Source organism: Nanorana parkeri, unplaced genomic scaffold (genome assembly GCF_000935625.1).
Source record: "Nanorana parkeri isolate BGI_ZX_2015 unplaced genomic scaffold, ASM93562v1 scaffold290, whole genome shotgun sequence".
In the NCBI taxonomy this organism is placed as follows: domain Eukaryota; kingdom Metazoa; phylum Chordata; class Amphibia; order Anura; family Dicroglossidae; genus Nanorana; species Nanorana parkeri.
In genome coordinates this window covers 391,639-411,245 of record NW_017306558.1, presented here as the reverse complement: position 1 = coordinate 411,245, position 19,607 = coordinate 391,639, and the positions used below count along the sequence as shown (strand labels likewise).

The 19,607-nt window shown below is 40.7% G+C and overlaps 1 protein-coding gene across 1 annotated transcript in view; it reads left to right on the top strand.

The window, feature by feature from the left end:
* Positions 1–343: 343 nt before the first annotated feature.
* Positions 344–19,607, top strand: part of TEX9 (testis expressed 9) — a 44,299-nt gene continuing 25,035 nt past the window's right edge. Inside the window, exons 1-7 of the mRNA XM_018557568.1 lie at positions 344–446; positions 3,793–3,884; positions 5,039–5,102; positions 7,930–8,009; positions 13,134–13,182; positions 15,480–15,568; positions 15,687–15,865. Coding sequence (XP_018413070.1) covers positions 408–446; positions 3,793–3,884; positions 5,039–5,102; positions 7,930–8,009; positions 13,134–13,182; positions 15,480–15,568; positions 15,687–15,865 — 592 coding nt within the window. The 5' untranslated portion in view covers positions 344–407. The remainder of the gene's footprint in view (positions 447–3,792; positions 3,885–5,038; positions 5,103–7,929; positions 8,010–13,133; positions 13,183–15,479; positions 15,569–15,686; positions 15,866–19,607) is intronic.

Sequence of the window (19,607 nt, the reverse complement as noted above, 5' to 3'; positions counted from 1 at the left end):
TACCAATGAATGGCAAAGCACAGCAACACATACATAAATCTGTGTTGTGGCACGAATGAGCCCTCTTCTAAACATCACCTGCCGCTGCCTATCAGATTTAAACAATGTTTAGGAACATTGTTTAAAAACTGATTGTTATAAAACTGTTCTAGCCTATTATTTATTTCTTGCATTCCTTGTGTGAGCAGCTCTCTTCACATTATACCACATTGTTTCAATGGGAGCTTTGCATATGTATTCTAAAAAACACATCAGCTTATTCAACACTGAAGGGGAAAAAACGGTGTAGAACACAAACCACAACAAAGGAATCACATGACCTGATCCAACAAACACTCGCGAGATTGCCGCAGGATCGTTACCTAGCAACTGAACGCCGGCGCGTAATTACAACATTAAATGGTGCAATGGCGGATAACCGGAGAGTGTCGGTGCCGTCCCGCAAGGTGAGCTGTTATGAGGACAGGTGATGGGTCCGTGGGGCTGGAAGTGTGATAGAAGAGCACGATCCGGTGTGTGGGCACAGTGCAGTCATGTTTTCCTGTCCGCATATATGTCAGCACCGAGCGCATATGGTATTCTAATGCGTGATCTCTACTGTGTACTGGGTTCAGCTGGTACCTGCAGCGATCACATTGTATTTTTGTAGGATAAATGAAAGAAGCGAGTTTATCCACTGGACAGTGCACCGTGCACGGCCCATTCACACCAGACGCTGCGCTAATCACTCAGCGTCTGGCGTGCGGTGCCTGGCACACTGCTGAAGCCCTGATCCCAGTACATCGCACTGTTTACTTTTTTTTGTTAAAACTTTATTGAAATGACGCAAGTGACATTTCATTCAATTCTACAGGCACAGCAGGGTGCGAGGCCATTGTACTGCGTCACATTCACCTGGCCTGAAAAAAAAGTACAGTACTGTACTTTTTCCAGCGCACACCACTGCGTTCCCATCACAACGCCATGGTGTGAACTGAGCCCATCTGTGATGAGGCAAATTCCCTTAGCAACCAACTAAGCTCTAGCGGACGTCTAAAGACGCCCGCTCAGATGTAGAGAGCTCGGGCCGGCTGTTTTTTTACTACGGCCGGCCCGGAGGTGGTTAAACCGAGTTTGCCTGAGCCTGTGCAAAACTGTCAGTGATTTTCTTTCTCCCTGGCATATGCAGTGCAGTGTAAGTCCTGGGTGACCCATTCCTGGCACCTGTAAGAAGCCAAAAATGGTGCCAGGATGGTGTCATTTCAGCTTGCATGTGCCGGAGTTACATTATCACTGGTCTCCCCCATGGTCGTAAAGGGAAAACGCTACGTATTCGTCCTGACATACAATTATGCTTTAATAATAGCTGCAACTTTTGAAAATACGTTAACACTATTTAGTTTTAGATGGTGATCATGACGGGCAGACCCTTCCTCTCTGCCTTGTCCAATCAGAAAACGCCTTGTAGCTATACAACGTTTTCTGATTGGCAGTGGCGCGGGAGTGAGCAGCTCCCTGTGGAGAATTTATCAAACCTGGAGCAGACAGAATTTGCAGAAGTTGCCCATGGCGACCAATCAGATTTCTCTCTTTCATTGTCAAAGCTTAACGGAGTAAACTGAAGATAGAAGCTGATTGGTTGACATTCACAACTGCTCCTCAATCCATCTGCTCCAGTTTTGATAAATTGCCCCTTCCCGTGTTCAGTGTACTGATGACAAGGCTTTCCAGCAGCATTCGAAACAGGACGACGCTGAGTATACATAGCACAGACCACTAGAGTGATTTTCAGCATCCCCAGAGGCCCTCTGGATGTGATACATGCATAACTACATGTAACCAAGCTGACCCAATGTAAGTTGTTTAAAAATAGATAATTCTTGGAGTTCAGCTTTAAAGTGGAACACCAGGAAAAACACTTTTTGACTTTTGCTGGGTCCAGTTTGGTTGCCTCAAATGTTTGGTTTAGCATGTCTGGAGGATTGCTGGCAATGCTAAAATTCCTATCTGTATTTATGCTGGATGTTCTGGCAGCTCCTACAGTGGTTGTTTACACTCCCCCTTCCTTCCTCCCCTTCTACAGTCAGAAAATGTCTTGTATGCTGGCCTTTCTCTAAATGGATAAGGGGAGAGGAAGGGTGGATGAGCATCAGGATCTCCCCTTGACCATTTAGAGAGTCTTGTGGAGGAAAAGCAGGGGTGTGGGGTTCCTATCCGATGACACCCGGGACATGCAGTTACGGCGGTTGTTGTTGTTTTTGGGGGGTTTTCTACATGTAGCCCTGCTGTGGGCAAGCAGTGCTAAATGTAGAGCAGGGGGAGCCAGCAATCTCTTTGTAGAAGTGATCTGAGCTTCACTTCTAACAGCTTGCTTGTCCATCCCCCTTGCCTCTCCCCGGCCCCCCCCCGCCAAGGGGATCGGGATGACTACACTGAGCAATGAGATGGTTAAATACGGTTTTGGTTAAAATTGTTTTTTGTAGTATGACAAGTAGATTGGGCCCCCTGCTTTAGATCATGTACAAGTAGTTTTTTTTTTTTTTACATTTCCACCACCTGCAAAGGACCATGAAATGGGAGAAATAAAATGAATGTATATACTAAATACTATCAATGCAGGTTTTAAGTCCATATGGCTACCAGAATACAATCCCTGGAATTCATAAAGCCTGTCATAGACACTCATTAGATATCTGTCTCCTGTCTGTGCAACAAATGGCGCAACTTGGGACAGATTGAGGGAACGGCTAGTAAGACTGGCCATACACCTTACAATTATCTGGCCCCACTGGCTCTCTAAATACCTGAACAATCTGATTGGATGCAGGCATTGATCAAGTGTTTTGAGAGCCAGCGGGGCCGACTAGCAAGATTACGGAACTTGGTCCAGCGGGAGATTTCCTCCATCCACACAGTTAAGTGTAGATGGAGGAATCTGTTGCACCTTTTCCATCTGACCACAGAAAATCTGCAGATAATTGTAAGGTGTATGGCCAGCTTAAAGTGTATATGAATCTGTTTCAGAATTGGTTTTCACAGAATGTTGTCTGTGACAACACTTACACGTGTGACACAATTTACCTCCACTTCTCTTATCACCAATATGGCGGTATTTCTTTATGAATTTGTCACACCCCTAGTGGAAAAAAGTGTTTCATAAAAAAAAAAAAAAAATCTACCTTTAATTTGTTGCAAGCATCAGAAATAGCAAGAAAATGGCTGATATAAATTTAGCACAGGACTTTCTAATATGGACATAGTGGCAGAAAAGTGTTGCAAATGCATTTCTGAATCAACCCCGAAATTTTTTTTTTTGCTATAGTGGGCTGTTAATAGTAATGCCTGAGGATTTCCCTGAAGCTACAGTCATGGTTATAAATGTTTAAACATTTGCCCCTTTTCCAATTTCCCAAACATGTTTACCAGGGGTGGACAGATTAATATGGAATTCAGGAGCCAGTCTGTCCAATCCAGGAGCCAGCAGGATTTTGTTTGGACCCACCCCATTGACAAAAATTGGAGAAATCCTCAAAAGTTAGGCACAGCTGTAAATTTTAAGGAGCATTGGGTGACCGACCTGTCTGCTGGGATTTGTTCTACCCTGACTGTTATTGTATAGTAGCGTGAGATCTACTCCTTGTTATATGTGAACGTTGAAATTGATCATTTTCAACTTTTCAAGTAATTGTTATGAAAAGGTTAACACTACTGCACACAGGTTACCTATGCAGTTTATGTGCAAGAGGCTAATAAGACATTCAAGCTATTAAAGTGTCATTTTAGTTTTCAAATGCTAATTCTTATTTATTTTAGGGGAGGAAAACAAACAGTGCTGGTCAAGTAGTTGCTGGCTCTGTTAAGAAAGCCTCACAAGACAGTCTTTTGGCGAAAGAAGAGGAATACAAGTATGTTTTATGCTGCCTTTCAAATGCCTTTTCTTGCCATCGCTTATTAAATGTGTCTGTTGGTCAAAGAATATCACATTTTTTTCAATTTCCACTTCAGTCAGTTTCAGCTTGTTTGTTCTACTGCATCTCTTGGTATCCAAACATTTGTCTTAGACACACTAAAGAAATAATAAATAAATATTTATACACATACACACGCTTAGGTTAGTGCCTCTTTTGTAGCTGCTGTGCTTTGCGCTTCATCTGCAGTTTTGGCATAACATAGCAATTACTGTCAGTGTGGGGTGACTGATGATGGGCCTCCTATGCTTATGGCGTTCGCCAGCTCGTTGGCTGGACAAATTGGAAAGAACTTCCAATTGCAGCCCCTGCCTGTCCACCCAGTCAGCTGGGGCAGAGTTGGAGGAGAGCCAGAGGGCCATGGCCACACTCCTTATATCTAGATATATATATCTAGATATAGATAGATATCTCTCTATAGATATATAGATATCTATCTAATGTAATATTTAACATCAATTTTTGGAGAGCTTTTTTTTTTTTCTTCATTAGTTTCCTCTCCATTTTCTAAAGTAGTACATACATAACCGCAAAGTACAGCACAGTAGTAGCAAACAATCATATCCGTACATAATCAAACCAAATAATTAAAGAGATAGTCACTACTCCAAAGAGTGCAGGCACATTTCTTCCTGCAAAAGTAGTAAGTGGGCACTTAGTTTTGTTGCATGTCTTAAATACATAAGTGTCCCTATTTCAGAGAAATCTGCTCCCCTGTTTTTGATGTTTTGAAGGTTGGATCTATGGGCTTTGTTTGCAAAGCTGAAAAGGGAGGAAATGTATAAGTATCTCCATTAGTAATCTTATTTAATAGTATCTTTAATAAAACTAGAGAACTACAAAAATGTTCCCCACGGTCTCTTGTAATCTGGAAGTTTAAACGCCTTCATGTGGAAGATTTTGTCTGCTGCATTTAATAGATTGCTTAGCCTGTATTTGGCATCTTATTGCTGTACCATGGTCGTGTTAGTCCCAGATTTAATCACTGCCATTTATTAAAAGAAAAGAGATTGACAGCTCACCGAAATGCACAGAACAGCAGAAATGGTAATATTTGTGATCCAGATTGCATATCATTTTTATTTATGTAGGCGTCTGAATGCTGAATTGGAGGCCAAAACAGCTGAGCTTGTTCGCGAGGCTGAAGAAGTGATGGTAAGTGCAGTAGACAGGTGCTTATCTCTGTCAACACAAAATGCAAGTGGAATGTCACCCTTCTCTTGTCTGTAGCTTACTGTTTGGAAAGTGCGAAACATTGAGGCCAAATATGTCCACGGAACAAAAATGTTTTATGTTGACATGTAACCACAAAGTATTGTGGTCGAAGATAGTGGTTTGAAGTTTAAAGAAAGACTAATTTGACCAAAAAACAGTTCTCCTTTTGTTAAATTTCTTTGTTGTTTCAGAAAACTTAGTGAGTCATGTATTGAAACAAGGATATCAAAGTTAAAAAATGAAAGTGCAGTGGCAGGAACCACAATAAGGTTCTAAGGCTCTCATATGACTTCCCTACTAGGAAGGGCCAAGGCTCAAAGGACAATGAACATACTGTTGGCCATCCAGATAATCACATTATAATAAACATTATTGGAGTAGAATGAATTCCACAGTACATTTTAAGGGCTCAAAATGCACACCAAGACCTTCCTTTGTATTATTATTATTATTATTCAGGATTTATATAGCGCCAACAGTTTGCGCAGCACTTTACAATATAAGGGAGACATTACAATCGCAATACATTTCAATACTTTTCAGATTGGAGTATCCCTCAATAATACTCCCATTTTTACCACATATCCACATTAATTCTTTGATAAAAGGAATGGCAGTGTATGTATTTTTCTCTGCAATTAGAAGTTCTGCTAATGTGTTGAACAGGTTTTAAACCAACTCTAGATTTAAAAAAAATATTTTTGCATAGTTTTGAAGGAATGCTTAGAACCGATGTCATGCGTTTATCAATACACTAGCTTTCATAACTCATCTGGTGCTGAGAGCAATGCCTTACCCTAAGCTCTCCCGTTACACAAATTCTCCTTTGTAAATCTAACCTTTCCTTCTTTAAATTTAACCCCTTGTTTGTATCCTCTCCTTTCCTGCACCAGGATCCTCTGCCCCCAAAGTAATCCTACACCAAAAGGTCCCAGCACCATTATATATGGATTCATTGTTTCATTACTTTATCTGTCCCCGCTTTTGAGATGTCCGCTATATTCCTATGCTTTCATACCCTGACATGCAGGGTTTTACCAAGACAGGAAGTGAAGGGAAAATCTCCCCACTGGGGGGCATAGATGACAGAATAAACCAGCCAAGGATTTTAATTTTCTCTACTAAAATATATTGTTATTGCTGTTTTTCTGTTTGGGAGGTTTCCCTTAACTTCCTACCCACTATTGGAGGGCTGCATATAGCCACAGCAGGGCTGTGAGTGGGTTCCTGGCTATGTGGGGCCTGGGTGGTCATCTGTGCCAGGCTCATTCCAACTGACTTATGATACATATATGATACATATATGATACCCATCAGAGTTAATGGGCCTTTATGAGTAGTAACAGACTAGGGGATCCATATACAGAGTCAATCAAGTTTTAGCAGCCTTGTATAAACTATCTGGGGGGTGGATAGAAGACCAGTCACTTTGCTCAAAAAGAGGACAGCACGATCAGTCTTTTTTTATTTTTTTATTATGACACTCCTGCAGGTTTAAAGTAACCCTGTCAGCAAAGGGTGACCTGTATACCACTCCATACCTGTAAAAGAAGAGGCAATATACTTGCCTTACCAGCAGCTTCTGTATAAAATGCTACATTGCAGCTCCCTGACCCCGGAATGTATACTTCACTTCCAAAGAATACCTGCCACACACTAATTCCTTCCACTGGTTCGTACATCACTATAGTACATATGAATGAACTGAGATTGTTTATCAGGGTTAGGGGAATGGGACACTCTAAGCTCTAGCTGACAATTGGGCCCATTTTCACCACAAAAGGTATAGTATAGTATAGTCAGATTGCAAGCTAACACTGTAGCGGAAGACATAATAGGGCAACCAAACTACAACAAACTGAGGGACTGATTGCATTACCTGGGGAGGTGCAGTGTAAGAGAGACAAACATCAGATGAGTCAGGAAGAACAGCAAAGTAGAAGCTAAAATAGAAAAGGTAGCTAAAGATAGGAAAGATATTAAACAAAGAAGATGTTGGGGTCCAAACAAGAACACAGACAGATAACCAGTAAAGACTAGATCAGAATGATGCTAGGGGCTACTACACTGAGCAGACGCCACCAAACAGCAAGAACTGGGAAAGGAGGCATGCCACTCTGCAGAGAAATGGAAAGCAGGCCCCTGAAGTCACCTAGAATCAAAGTAGGAGGCAGTTAAAAGTTAAGCAACCCCTGGGTTCTTTATCGTTTTTGGTATTTGTTCTCTTTATAGGGCTCATTCACAAGGGCATGCACATCCGAACAATGTGCATGTCCATGCAGAGTCCTACTCCTAGGAGGGACAGGCGCAGTGTGTAATTGCGTGCAGCCGTCTGTACAGTCTTTTGCTCATGTCTACATGCTGACCCGACACTGCACGAATGTCTGCGTCCAAACCCGTGCACCCGGACCTGCACGGATGTTCAGGTTGGCGTGCAGCCGCATCCTCCTAATAGCTACATGCAATAGCACGCTGCACCTGTCCCTACCAGGAGCAGGTTCCTGCACAGACATCCATACCATAAAGATGTGCACGCCCTTGTAAATGAGCCCTTCATGTCAATATGTAACTAGACACGTATGTTATTGTTGCGAGATCTTGAACATGACCGCATCAATGCAGCTGTATGTTTGTATAAAACTGTTTAAAATAAATAAAAAAATGTGTGGCAAAAAAAGTTAAATAAATTCTGTATGCGATTAGAATATGTAATCATTTATTTCCTGAATACTGCAAAGGTAAATGCTAACATTTTTCCTTCTTGCAGAGAGAGCAGGAGCAACTGCTCTCACGACCATCACTGACACAGGTTAAACTCTTTGATGAAGATGAAGATGAAAGCTTGAGGTGAGAGAGTATTTGTGTGGATTTTTTTTTTTTTTTCGAAGTGCCCCTTCGAATTTGGATAGGGTCTGACAGATAGCCTTGTAGGCGAATCTGAGCTGAAGGGGAAGAATAAAGAGCATTTACGGAGCTGAGAAATTGGGGCCCGAAGCCCCAGGATTTAAGAAGTTGTAACAAGTGATCCCAGGACACCGAGGCAAATGCTTTTTCCAAGTCTATAGATCCTCTGAGGTTGGTGAAAATGCTCTCATGCAGCAGGACAACGATCTGAAACATACTGTATGTCTATTTAATGCAAAACCTATCCGGTGAAAAAATAGGAAGCTAGTGCTATCTTTGTGTGGAGCCGGCACAATCGCCAGATCTCAATTGTATCAAGCTCTTGTGAGAAGAACTTCACTGTAAGGTCACAGAAAAATGGCCCACAATTGCAGCCCTGGGAAGAGCTACAGAAGATGTGGGAACATTTTCCCTGAATGTCTCCACAAACTAAAAGCTAGATTGCCAGGGAGCTGCACATCTGTAATTACTGCAAACAGAAGATTCTTTGAAGGTAAACTTTGATGAATAGAACAGTTAGAGAGAATGTTATGACACCGTCAATGTCTTGACTGTCATTTCTGATCAATTTAATGCTACGTTGGTGAATAAATGTGCCCCTTGCTATTAAAAACATGATAATTCGCATGGAGTAACTCAAATTTAGCTAAAACAAGCTTAGTGTATGTATGTGTGTATGTATAATTTATCATTTCTAAGCCTTTGTAAAATCTTACAATAAATGCTCAGTTTTGAAATGACGGATTCACATAGTACATGAAAGGTCAATATTAGTGTCTAGCTGCTCTTCTGGCTAGAACAGAGGTTTGGTTGAGCTCGGTGATGACCGCTTGTGGTTGTAATAAAAAAATGTGTATATTTAATTTTTATAATCTGGCATATACTCTATCATTTTAAACTGAACAGTTTTTGTAATGTCTTTTACCATGACATTGGGTGGTGTTGAACCTTGGGTTTATATCAAAATTCAAATTCAGAACCCTCTGTATAAACCCGTGTACACTTGATAGTATCTTAATCAATTGAAGAACATCTTTTGTGTTATGGTTTTTATCATTATAATCACTTTTTAATCCTTGCAGTTATATTTAGTTTTCAGTTCATTTTCAGCCCGGCTTTTTAACCAGTAAAAAATGGATCTATCATTCAAAGCAGACTCTGCATTTTAATCTGTTTACCATTTACAGAAACATTCCAGTTTCAAAGTTTTTATTAGTTTCCATAAGATCTTACAAGTCCGGCTATTAACATGTGTAACCAAATTGGCAAATTCAATATTTCTCAGATCAACATTAACTTTAACATTAATTCCCCACATCACCCAGCCCTTAGGCTAACACAGCTATCGCCGAAAGAAAAGAATGGGGGTGGACCAGAAGCATATTAACCTTCTGCTTTGTTCCTGCCCCCCTTCTCCTCTTGGGGCACGCCCTTCCATTCGGTCACATCCAGCTTTGGGGGTGCAGGGTTTCTCAAAGAAGGTAAAGCCACTTTCGCTAAATGAGAGCTTATGGAAAACGTTTTGGTATACAAAACAAGAAAAACACACATTAAGGGGGGAAAAAGAAAATACAATAATTGGAAAAAAAAAAAGGGGGGAAGGAGTCATATTATCTAAAGAAGAAAAAAACACAACCTAAGAGATTATAGTTCCCAAGAAGCAGGATCGATATGCTTAAACCGAAGCATCAGAGATGGTGGTATAAGCATTTGAGATCTCTTGGTATTTCAACCATGGCGCCCATATTGCCTCGAATTCTGCATATTTATCCTGCAAGATGCTAATTAATGTCTCATGGATCATGATCCAATTCACTTTGGACAACACTAGAGAGAATGGGACCTTTTCGGCTTTCCAGGACCGAGCCATTGATATCTTAGCCGCCAAAAAAAAAAAGGAAACCAGTTTGCTCTGCGTTCCAGAGATGTCCGGGATTGATTTGTTAAGTAAAGTATACTGTGGGTCTCTGGGGATAGGAGTCCCAAGAATCCTAGAAAGCAGGGCAAACAACTTGTTCCAAAATGGTCGTAATCCTGGGCACTGCCACCAGACATGTAGCATAGTGCCTTGCTGTTTACAGCCCCTAAAGCATAACGGGCTGACGCCTGGGCCCATCTTCGCTAACTTTGCTGGCACAAGATACCATCGAGAAAAAACCTTGTAGTTGGCTTCTGAAAGGGAAACATTTAAGAGTCCCTTAGTTGTTTTTTTAGAACACTGTTGCCATTCTTCTGGGGAGAGTGGTGTCCCAATTTCTAGTTCCCAGGCCACCATATAGGCCGTTTTGGTGAATGGTCCTAGTTGGGCATCGTAGATCAGGGACGTACCTCCCCTTTGGCCTAACCCACCCAGGCACCACCGTTCATATTGTGCCAACAGCAGGGTACCAGTCTCGGGGATGTGCAGGGTGGATAAAAAATGATTGATTTGTCTAAATCTGAAATATTCAGAGTGAGGCATTTCGAGGGTGTTTAAACAGTAGTGGTATGTGATTGGTTTATGAAGTTTAATAAAATCCCCAATCCTGTGCAGTCCTTTGTCTGTCCACCATTTAAATATTTTTAGCTGTAGCCCTGGGATAAAATCGACATTTTCAAATAAGGGCGCAAGGGGGGTGTATGTAGAGACCATCCCCTCCTTCTTTCGTATCTGATCCCATAAGGCAAGAGAGTGTAGTAAGGTTGGTGCCAGCGTGTTTGGCCTCTGCTTAGGTTTCATCCATTTAAGAGCCTCAATGGAGGGGCCTTTATGTGGACTAACTTCTAGCTTGACCCAGTCCGGGACAAGTGACTTGAAATAGATAGATGATAGTTGTGAGATTTGTGCAGGCCTATAGTATAAGAGCAAGTTTGGTACTCCTAAACCTCCCTGGTTTCTGGGTTTGGAGAGGATATTTCGAGAGGTTCTTGGTTTTTTCCCCCCCCAAATAAATTTTAAGATGGACTTCTGAAAATTAATAAGTTCCGTCTGTTGAATCGGGATTGATAGTGTCCTAAATAGATACAGTATTTTAGGAAATAAGGTCATTTTAATTGAATTAATTAGCCCTAACCAGGATATATTGTATGTGGACCACCGAGTCATGTCTTCCCTAAGGGATTTAAATAGTGGAGGGAAGTTTGCCATATATAGTTTAGTGTATAAGGGAGTGCGTTTCACTCCCAAATATTGTAATGAGTCTGTGCGCCAGTTGAATGGGAACGAGTTTTTGAGGCCCGACCAGAGTACGGCCGGGAGATTAATGTTGAGTGCTACTGACTTGGAAGCATTGACTCGAAGTCCTGAAATTTGTGCATATTCTTCCAGAAGTGCCATGATATTGGGTAGTGACACCAGTGGGGAGGTTACAAATAGCAACATATCGTCCGCGAAGAGGGCGCATTTATGTTCCTCCCAGGGCGCATTTGATCCCTTTTGATATCTGCACTATTGCGAAGTGATATTGCCAATGGTTCGATTGCTATAGCGAATAATAATGGTGAAAGAGGGCATCCCTGCCTAGTGCCCCTTCGAATTTGGACAGGGTCTGACAGATAGCCTTGTAGGCGAATCTGAGCTGAAGGGGAAGAATAAAGAGCATTTACGGAGCTGAGAAATTTAGGCCCGAAGCCCCAGGATTTAAGAAGTTGTAACAAGTGATCCCAGGACACCGAGTCAAATGCTTTTTCCAAGTCTATAGATAGTAGCATACCTTGTTGGGGAGGGGAGGCATCCCAAGGGTGGTTAAGCAGTGCGATTCAGTGCGAAGTCTAGAGCTCTTCTAACTTGGTCTGGGCCTTGTCTTCCTCCAATGAAACCTACTTGATCTCGGTGTATATAACAACCTATAAAGCTATTTAGTCTATTAGCGTAGATTTTAGATAGGAATTTTATATAGTTGTTTCCAGTGAAATAGGTCTATAATTGGAGACTTCCCCAGGGTTTTTATGTGGCTTAGGAATGATACTAATGTAAGCTCTATTCAGATGCGGGTCCAGAGGGGCGCTTGAGTGTAGGGAGTTGAAAAATGCCTCCATAAAAGGTGCCAGGATCTCTTACAGAAACATTCCATTAAAACTGCAGCTGCTTTTATTAAAATGTAAATATCATGTGAACAACAAAATTAAATGACAGATTTGCTATGTCACTAAATGTCCTGAAAAGAGAGAAGATCTGCATTCGGGATGATTAGTCCAAATATTTACTCTATTGCTGGTATTCAAGCTTTATGAGTCAACATTGTTGGGTTGTTTGCTATGCTATGACACTATTTAAAGCACAACTGAAGCCAAAACTTCTTTTTTTTGTAGTTTTGGATAGAGTGGAGAGGGATTAGAAAACTTGTAAGGTTTTCATCTCTGTCTTTGCCCCCATTAGGGGGGATTCTCCCTCCCTATTTGTCTTGGTGACCGTGATCAGTGAAAGAGAAAGAAAATCCAAATTTTGAGTTGTCACCAGACTAATAAAAGATGGGACATCTTGCAATGGGGACATTAGATCAGATGACTAAGGATTTCCCTCACTCCCCAATTGGAGACAAATGGAAAGCTGACAAGGCTATAACCCTTTCTTACTCTACCAAAAACTAAAAGTAATGATTTGGCTTTCGTTCTATTTCAAGGAAAACCTGTGCAGAGGGAAAACAGGGGTTGCCATTTTTGACCTCCTTCTGCAAATGCTAATTGTCTGAGTCTCTGACTCCTAGTAGGTCTAAACTCTGTCACCAAAATCTCTCATGTAAACAGTCTGCAAAAGTGCAAAAGCTCAAACTCACATTTATACATACAAACTGAGTCAGGGCAGCAACCAGTCTCTTAGCTCCGTCTGAGGTTTCAGCAATACAAAATGAGTCTCATGGTAAGCTGTTTCTGCTGTGCTGTTTCTTCAGATAACCTGTTGTTCCCATGGAATTCTCTATCATGCAAAATTAAGATCTTGTACATACAGTAGAGTAAAAACACAGATATAAAACAGTTTCTATACAATTGCCCCTAAACTGTTATCATTTTCCAAGGTTTATTACTTCACATATCTGGTGATGATAAGGTTATGTTATCCTTTTTTTTAAACTGGTTTTATTCTGTTAGGCATCTGTTGTCCCCAGAAGTACCAACTTTAGCTCTTCCAAGGAACACGGTAAGGCAATATATGTATGCATATATTTGCAGGCTTTAGATATAAAAATTGGAATAATTTGTAATGCAAGTTTTTTTCCCCTCCAGAAACAAAAACACTGGTTAATTCTAACTGGGCTACATTTTGTTTACATTTTGCAGCAACCATTATAACCTGTGTGACATTAGGAAGAGTTGTATATGGATGTGGTTCATAGACTTTGTATGTTCTGCTGAGCTCCATGGGTTTCCCCCTGGATGATGCAATTTCCTTTCTCATACCAGAAACCTATTGGTGGGCTACTGTGCTTCCACCTAGATTGGGTGTTGACTTAAATCATTCCCCTGCTGCTTATACACTCCTTCCTTTCTCTATCTCATCACTTTGTTTGCCTTCAGGAAAGAAAAGAAGCTCAGTATAAACTCCATGTTATTCTGGTTGTAGAGATTAAGGATTCTCTCTGTGCTGGTGTGTGAGCACTAGATCCTAGTGATTGGCTTCTCGGGCACTCGGCACTTAATGATGGGAGGAAGGGAACAGAGTGTCATACTTTATATACTATGAGGAGAATTTATCAAAACTGGAGCAGACAAAATCTGGAGCAGTTGCTCGCAGCAACCAATTAGCTTCTCTCTTCAGTTTGTTCAGTTAAGATTTGAAAATGAAAGGAAGAGGCTGATTGGTTTCCATGCACAGCTGCTCCAGATTTTGTCTGCTCCAGTTTTGATAAATTCCTCCCTGAGTATTTCTCTTCTGTCCTGGCAGTTGAATGGAGCAGCTGGGGGAATAAAGGAAGTTCAGATGGGCTGTCTACACATTGTAAAACACAGAAAAGATGCTAAAATCATCGAATGTGGATAAAACAAATGTGTTTTTATGGGTGGTGTCGCCAGTGGCTGAAATTGAACACTGGAGAGCCACAAACATTCCTATCGAATTGAAACTTTTATTGTGCTTGTTTTTGATTTGTTAGTAATATGATATTGAGTTCGAACTGTTTGCAGTGATTTAACTAATATTCTTGTGGAATCTCTGTATGTAAAGTCATATAAAGGTGGGGCACATTTGGTCATATGTTTTGTAGATTTTGTAAATGAAAGGAAATTAAAACTTCTACTGGGAACAACCCTAACCATTCAACATTTTCCTGAAATTTGAATGCCTGGTTAGTATTTAGTTTAATTTAGCACTTTGTGGAAAAGACAAAAGTGTGCCATGTGCAGAGGTTTGGAGGACAGTCCTTTGATACTTTTATGCTCCCCCACTCTTCCTTCAACTATTTATAAAAATAAAATCCAGAAGATAGTAATTGTAAAATAAAAACGTACAGAAACATGTCTTGTTTAACCACCTACTAGTGGCCATGTACTAGCCTGTATATGCCCCTTCATTACCAGCCCATTTTCCACTATTAAGTGCTATGATAGTTTGACAATTACTCAGTCATGCAACATACCCAAAAGAATTGCTTTGGTGTAAGTACCCCTCCAACTCCAGAAATGCAGGTCCACCTCCCCATTGTTGTTGTTTTTTTTCTTCTTTTCATTGTAGTGTTAGTAGGTGGTTATGTTTTGTAATGTTAAAAATGTTCACAAAAAAATATTGTCAAACAAGGGATAGCTAGAGACCGCTTATGGTGAGGTGGGCTAGATTGAACTGGAAAACCCTTCTTTTAACATACAGCACACCTTCTTAAAACGCAAGTTATTCCAACACAGGTCTGAAGTATACCTTATTCTGGTATACTGGACGAAGCCATGCTAATTGTTTATGATTCTTTGGCTAACTTTATCTCAAGGAAATACCTTCTTTTAGGGCCCATTCACATCACAACGATCTGTGCGGCAATGCATGCATTGCGATTCATTAGCCTTTTTAAAATTAATGTGCTGAAACTCGCAGAATTGCTTGCAAAAATAGGGCAGACTGCATTGTAATGCAAAGCATGGGACATCATAAGTTGTGTTGCAGCACACATGCATCTTGGAGGTGTGTTAGGGAGCCAGTCACAATGCACCAATCTATGTAACGTGTGTTGCAGTAACATGCACTTTATTGCAATCCTAAAGTTGTAAATGGGCTCTTAATCAGCACAACAAATTACCAGTGGTTCTCAAACGTTGCATTCAACTGCATGTATGGGTTTTGAGGTACATATTAGGTCAGTTTAAAAACAGCATTGTATGGGCCAACCAAGACTTTCAGGGTCAGCAGACCTCCTGAAGGACACCAAATTCTTTGCATGGTCAGTGTAATTGTGCAATGTGAAAACTGATCATTATGGCTGACTACCAATTGTTATCTTTTAAATTTTACAGAATGACAGTAAAGCAAATACAAAATCCACAAAGTCTTCAGCTCGGAGCAGGCCATTTTCTGCAAACAACGGGAACAAACCAATTTCTAAGTAATAAAAAAAAAAAACTTTATGATCTCTCTTAAATATATTTCTGTTATTTGTAAACTTCTGGCCTGCAAATGTGCATTATGATGAAGGGCATGTTTTTTTCTTTTTTTGTTTTGAGACCTCGACCGAGAACTACCGACACGCAAGCTGCCAATGACGTTGCAATCCCCACAGATATTGCAGACTTTTCCCTTGCAAAAACCATTAGCAAGATTGAATGTAAGCTGGAGGAGGGAGAGCTGCCAGACAACACTGAAGATGATGTCATTCCAGGAATAAGCAATGAAATTGGTGCAGGTATTTGGATTTCTGTTTTAACACAAAGTGATATGTATGTATGTATGTATATACAAACAAACGTACACTCCGTTTGAGAGTTGATTACACTATCATATTTTTACCTATATAGTCTTTTGGAAATATAATGGCTCTGTCCCAATTCAAGAAGAAAACATTTAGTTAAATAGACTGTCATCTACATAGAAAGAAATTCTCTCTTGTGGGGTCCTTACTAATATATCTCATGCAGTTGCTTAGATTTATTAGAAAAACTGACTTTTCTGACTTTTTTTTTTTTTTTGTCTTTCAATCTAAATAAAGATTACTAGACAGTCTATATCGATATGTGTTTAATGGAAAGGGCGGTTTACAGTTTTCCTGTGTTTATGCTGCGGTGTAATATCCTGCTTTATCAAAGCATATAATCGATTCAGCATCTTTCTTTGGTTGCTAAGACCAAAATAGTTTGCAAATATTTTAGCATCAACATTAAAAGATGAGAAGAAGAAAATAGAGCATCATTTTGGGCTTATGCTGTTTTAAGATTGGCCATAATCAGCACTTCTGGCATGGAGGAGTAAGTATAGGGCCCTTTTGAAAGAGGGTTTAAAGGTGGGGGTTAAAGCAGACCTTTACCCCCTTTCACTAAAAATCACCTCAGCATGCAGCTCTGCATGCTGATATGAAGTCATCTTACATTGATTACTTAAAATATTTTTATTTTACTTACAATTATTGTTTTTTCACTTGCTGGTCCTTTTGGGCATTTACTATGCTGGGAAGCTTACATCAGCAGTGAATTGCTGGGACTTCTCATCTGTAATCTAATGAGATCTCAGGGAAAGGCATTTTCCTTCCCTGAGATGATGTGCATGCTCACGTGGCCTAGTCACATGTGCCAGAGTTCCAGGAAGTAAAGACAGATATATTAATCTGCCCAAAAATGACCACTGTCAGAAGACTGGGGAAGAAAAGAGAAATAAGGTATGCAAAGAATAAAAAGCCGGCAATTATCTAGAAGTATGTGATTGTTGATTGTCATTACTAAATATTTCTAAAGGTGTATTTGTTGTCATTTCAAAGATATGGGTAACGTTCCTCTAAGTATTAAGTATCCTAAACAGAAATGACAACTGCTCCAATTAATTTATAACTAGCTTTTTAAAAGAAGGTGCGAACAAATGGCTTATCACACAACGAACAGTACAAAAAATTCCCAGCACAGAAAGTAAGTACAGCTAAGCAGTCCCACTTACAGGGTAACCTCGCTGGTTAAAGTGGGGGGGAATGTTGATTGTTTTGACGGCATTGCAGCAAAGCCCATGTGGCTATGAATTGTTGGAGTGTAAGTAATAGATTTACTTCATGTCACATCCAAAGGATGTCTGTCAGCTCTGCTACTTCTGGTCTCCCTTGATATTGGGCTGCAGTGTCAGCATTGGGCATGAGCCAATGCAACTTGTGTGTGAGATGAGACCATGAACCGCAGACCCTGAGCTGACAGTGCCGGCAAATGATGCATATAATGTTCAACTTTTGTGTTGCAACAGTGATCAAGGAAATATTTTATTAAACACTTTAGTCAGTAATAACTCAAGGTTTTGAAAACTCTGCTTTCTGCCAGAGAGTAATATCAGGTCATGGGATTCTGTCATATCTAATTCTGGCTTCTGTGTGACTGTTCTGTTGGTTGCTGACAGTGATTCTTTCTGCTCCGCAGCTCTGCATGCTTGTCATATTTAGTCAGGTGTCATATATTTGATGTTTTGTCCAGGCAGTGCCATTTATATAGTCAAATAAAATATAATACGCCCATTTGCTATCCAAAACTAATGTTTCACTTTTGGGTGTCAAAATGCCAAATCCTTTATCACACCAGAATAGGAAGAACATAGTGGAATTGAGAGGTTGAAAGTTTGTTATGCGGAAAAATTAGCAAACTCAATACAGGTAACCCTCGATTTACACCAGGGTTAGGTTCCAGAAGGAATAGTTGCAAATAGAAACCGATGTAAATTGAAACCCAGTATATTATGTCAGTCAATGGGAAGTGAGGGAGTTAGGTTCCAGGCCTCTCTCAAAAATGACGTAAGTGACATAATACACTATATTTAAAGGTTTGAAAGGAATGTTAGGAATGCTCCAAGGGTACCCCTGTGCCCCTAACGTGGCTCTATGTGCCTCTATGTGGCCAAAATAACTTCTGTGCACCTCCTATATCTCCAAGTGTACCCCTGTGTTCTTCTGTAGCTTCAAGTGTGCCTCCAGCATATCTCTGTGGCTGTGTATATCTATGTGTACCCCTGTGCCACCAGCGCATCTCCATGTGTGCACCACCATACCTCCAAGTGTCCCTCTGTGCATCTCTGTAAGTATCCACAATTTTTGGATTGAGCCGCGATCTTCCACCTGTGCCCCGATCTAGCTGCCAGAGACTGTGCACAGTACTGTACATACTGTTGTATTCTAGCTACTTGCAGTTGTTTAGCGTTCCTCTGCATATCCTTAAGGATACACTAGGTGGCGCTGTTGTTACAATGGTGGTCACGTGACTGGACAAAAAAGGGCGCTATTTTGAAACGGTGCAAATCGAACCGGAACAAACTGAGGGCTACCTGTATTTTATTTTCCAAAAAGGTCTCAAGAAGAGATCTTTTAAATTTAAGTGTTTGAAGTCAATATAAAAACAACTGCTTTCTGATCTTAGCTGTTACAAGAAGTCTCGGCGTAGACTTGAAGACAAACTAATTTACTACCAGCATGGAAGGTGATTCTTTACTCTAAGTATGATCATAATTTTCAATTCTCCGCTGTAGAAGGTGAGGTAAATCCTCAATTAGGATTGCTGTGTCCCCTAGATATATAATAACCCAGTGAGTAATTCAGTACAGCAATTCTGAACATTTCTAAATTGTCAGATTTGGATGGACAGATAATTTAAGCTAACTTTAAATAAATGTAAATATATTGAAGTGAAATAATTGTTATATGGTATTTTGTACTTTCATTTTTACAGTAAAGGATTCCTATGTAATGTCAGGCTAGTAGGAACCTCCGTGTGAGGGGAGGTGCATCTGACACTCAGTAGTGTGTTGGATGTAAAGATTCTGCTAGCGGCTTAGCTCTGCATGAGAGCAAAAGTTCCAGAAATGCCAAAGATTTGAGAAGAATCAAACGTGAAGCAATCAGGAACCCATTATCCTTCAGTGCTGTCATATTCCAGAACTGCAACCTACCTGCAGTGCCCAGAAGTACAAGGTGTTCAGTGGTCAGAGACATGGCCAAGGTAAGGAAGTCTGAAACCCGACCACCACTGCAGAAGACACATAAGTTGAAACAGCCAAGAAATATCCGAAGACAGATTTTTCAAAGGTTTTATGGACTGATGGGATGATAGTGTCTCTTGACAGACCAGATAGATGGGCCCGTGGCTGGATCAGTAACGGGCACAGAGCTCCACTTTGACTCAGCTGTCAGCAAGGTGGAGGTTGGGTACTGGTATGGGCTGGTATTATTAAAGATGAGCTAGTTGGACCTTTTTCGGGTTGAAGATGGACTCAAAATCAACTTGACACGGCCCCCTTCCTCACCTGACCTAAACCCTATTGAGAACTTGTGGGTCCTTTTTAAACAAGAGATTTACGGTGAAAGAAAACAGTACACCTCTCTGAACAGTGTCTGGGAGGCCGTGGTTGCTGCTGCACAAAAAGTTGATCGTCAACAGATGAAGAAACTGACAGACTCCATGGATGGAAGGCTT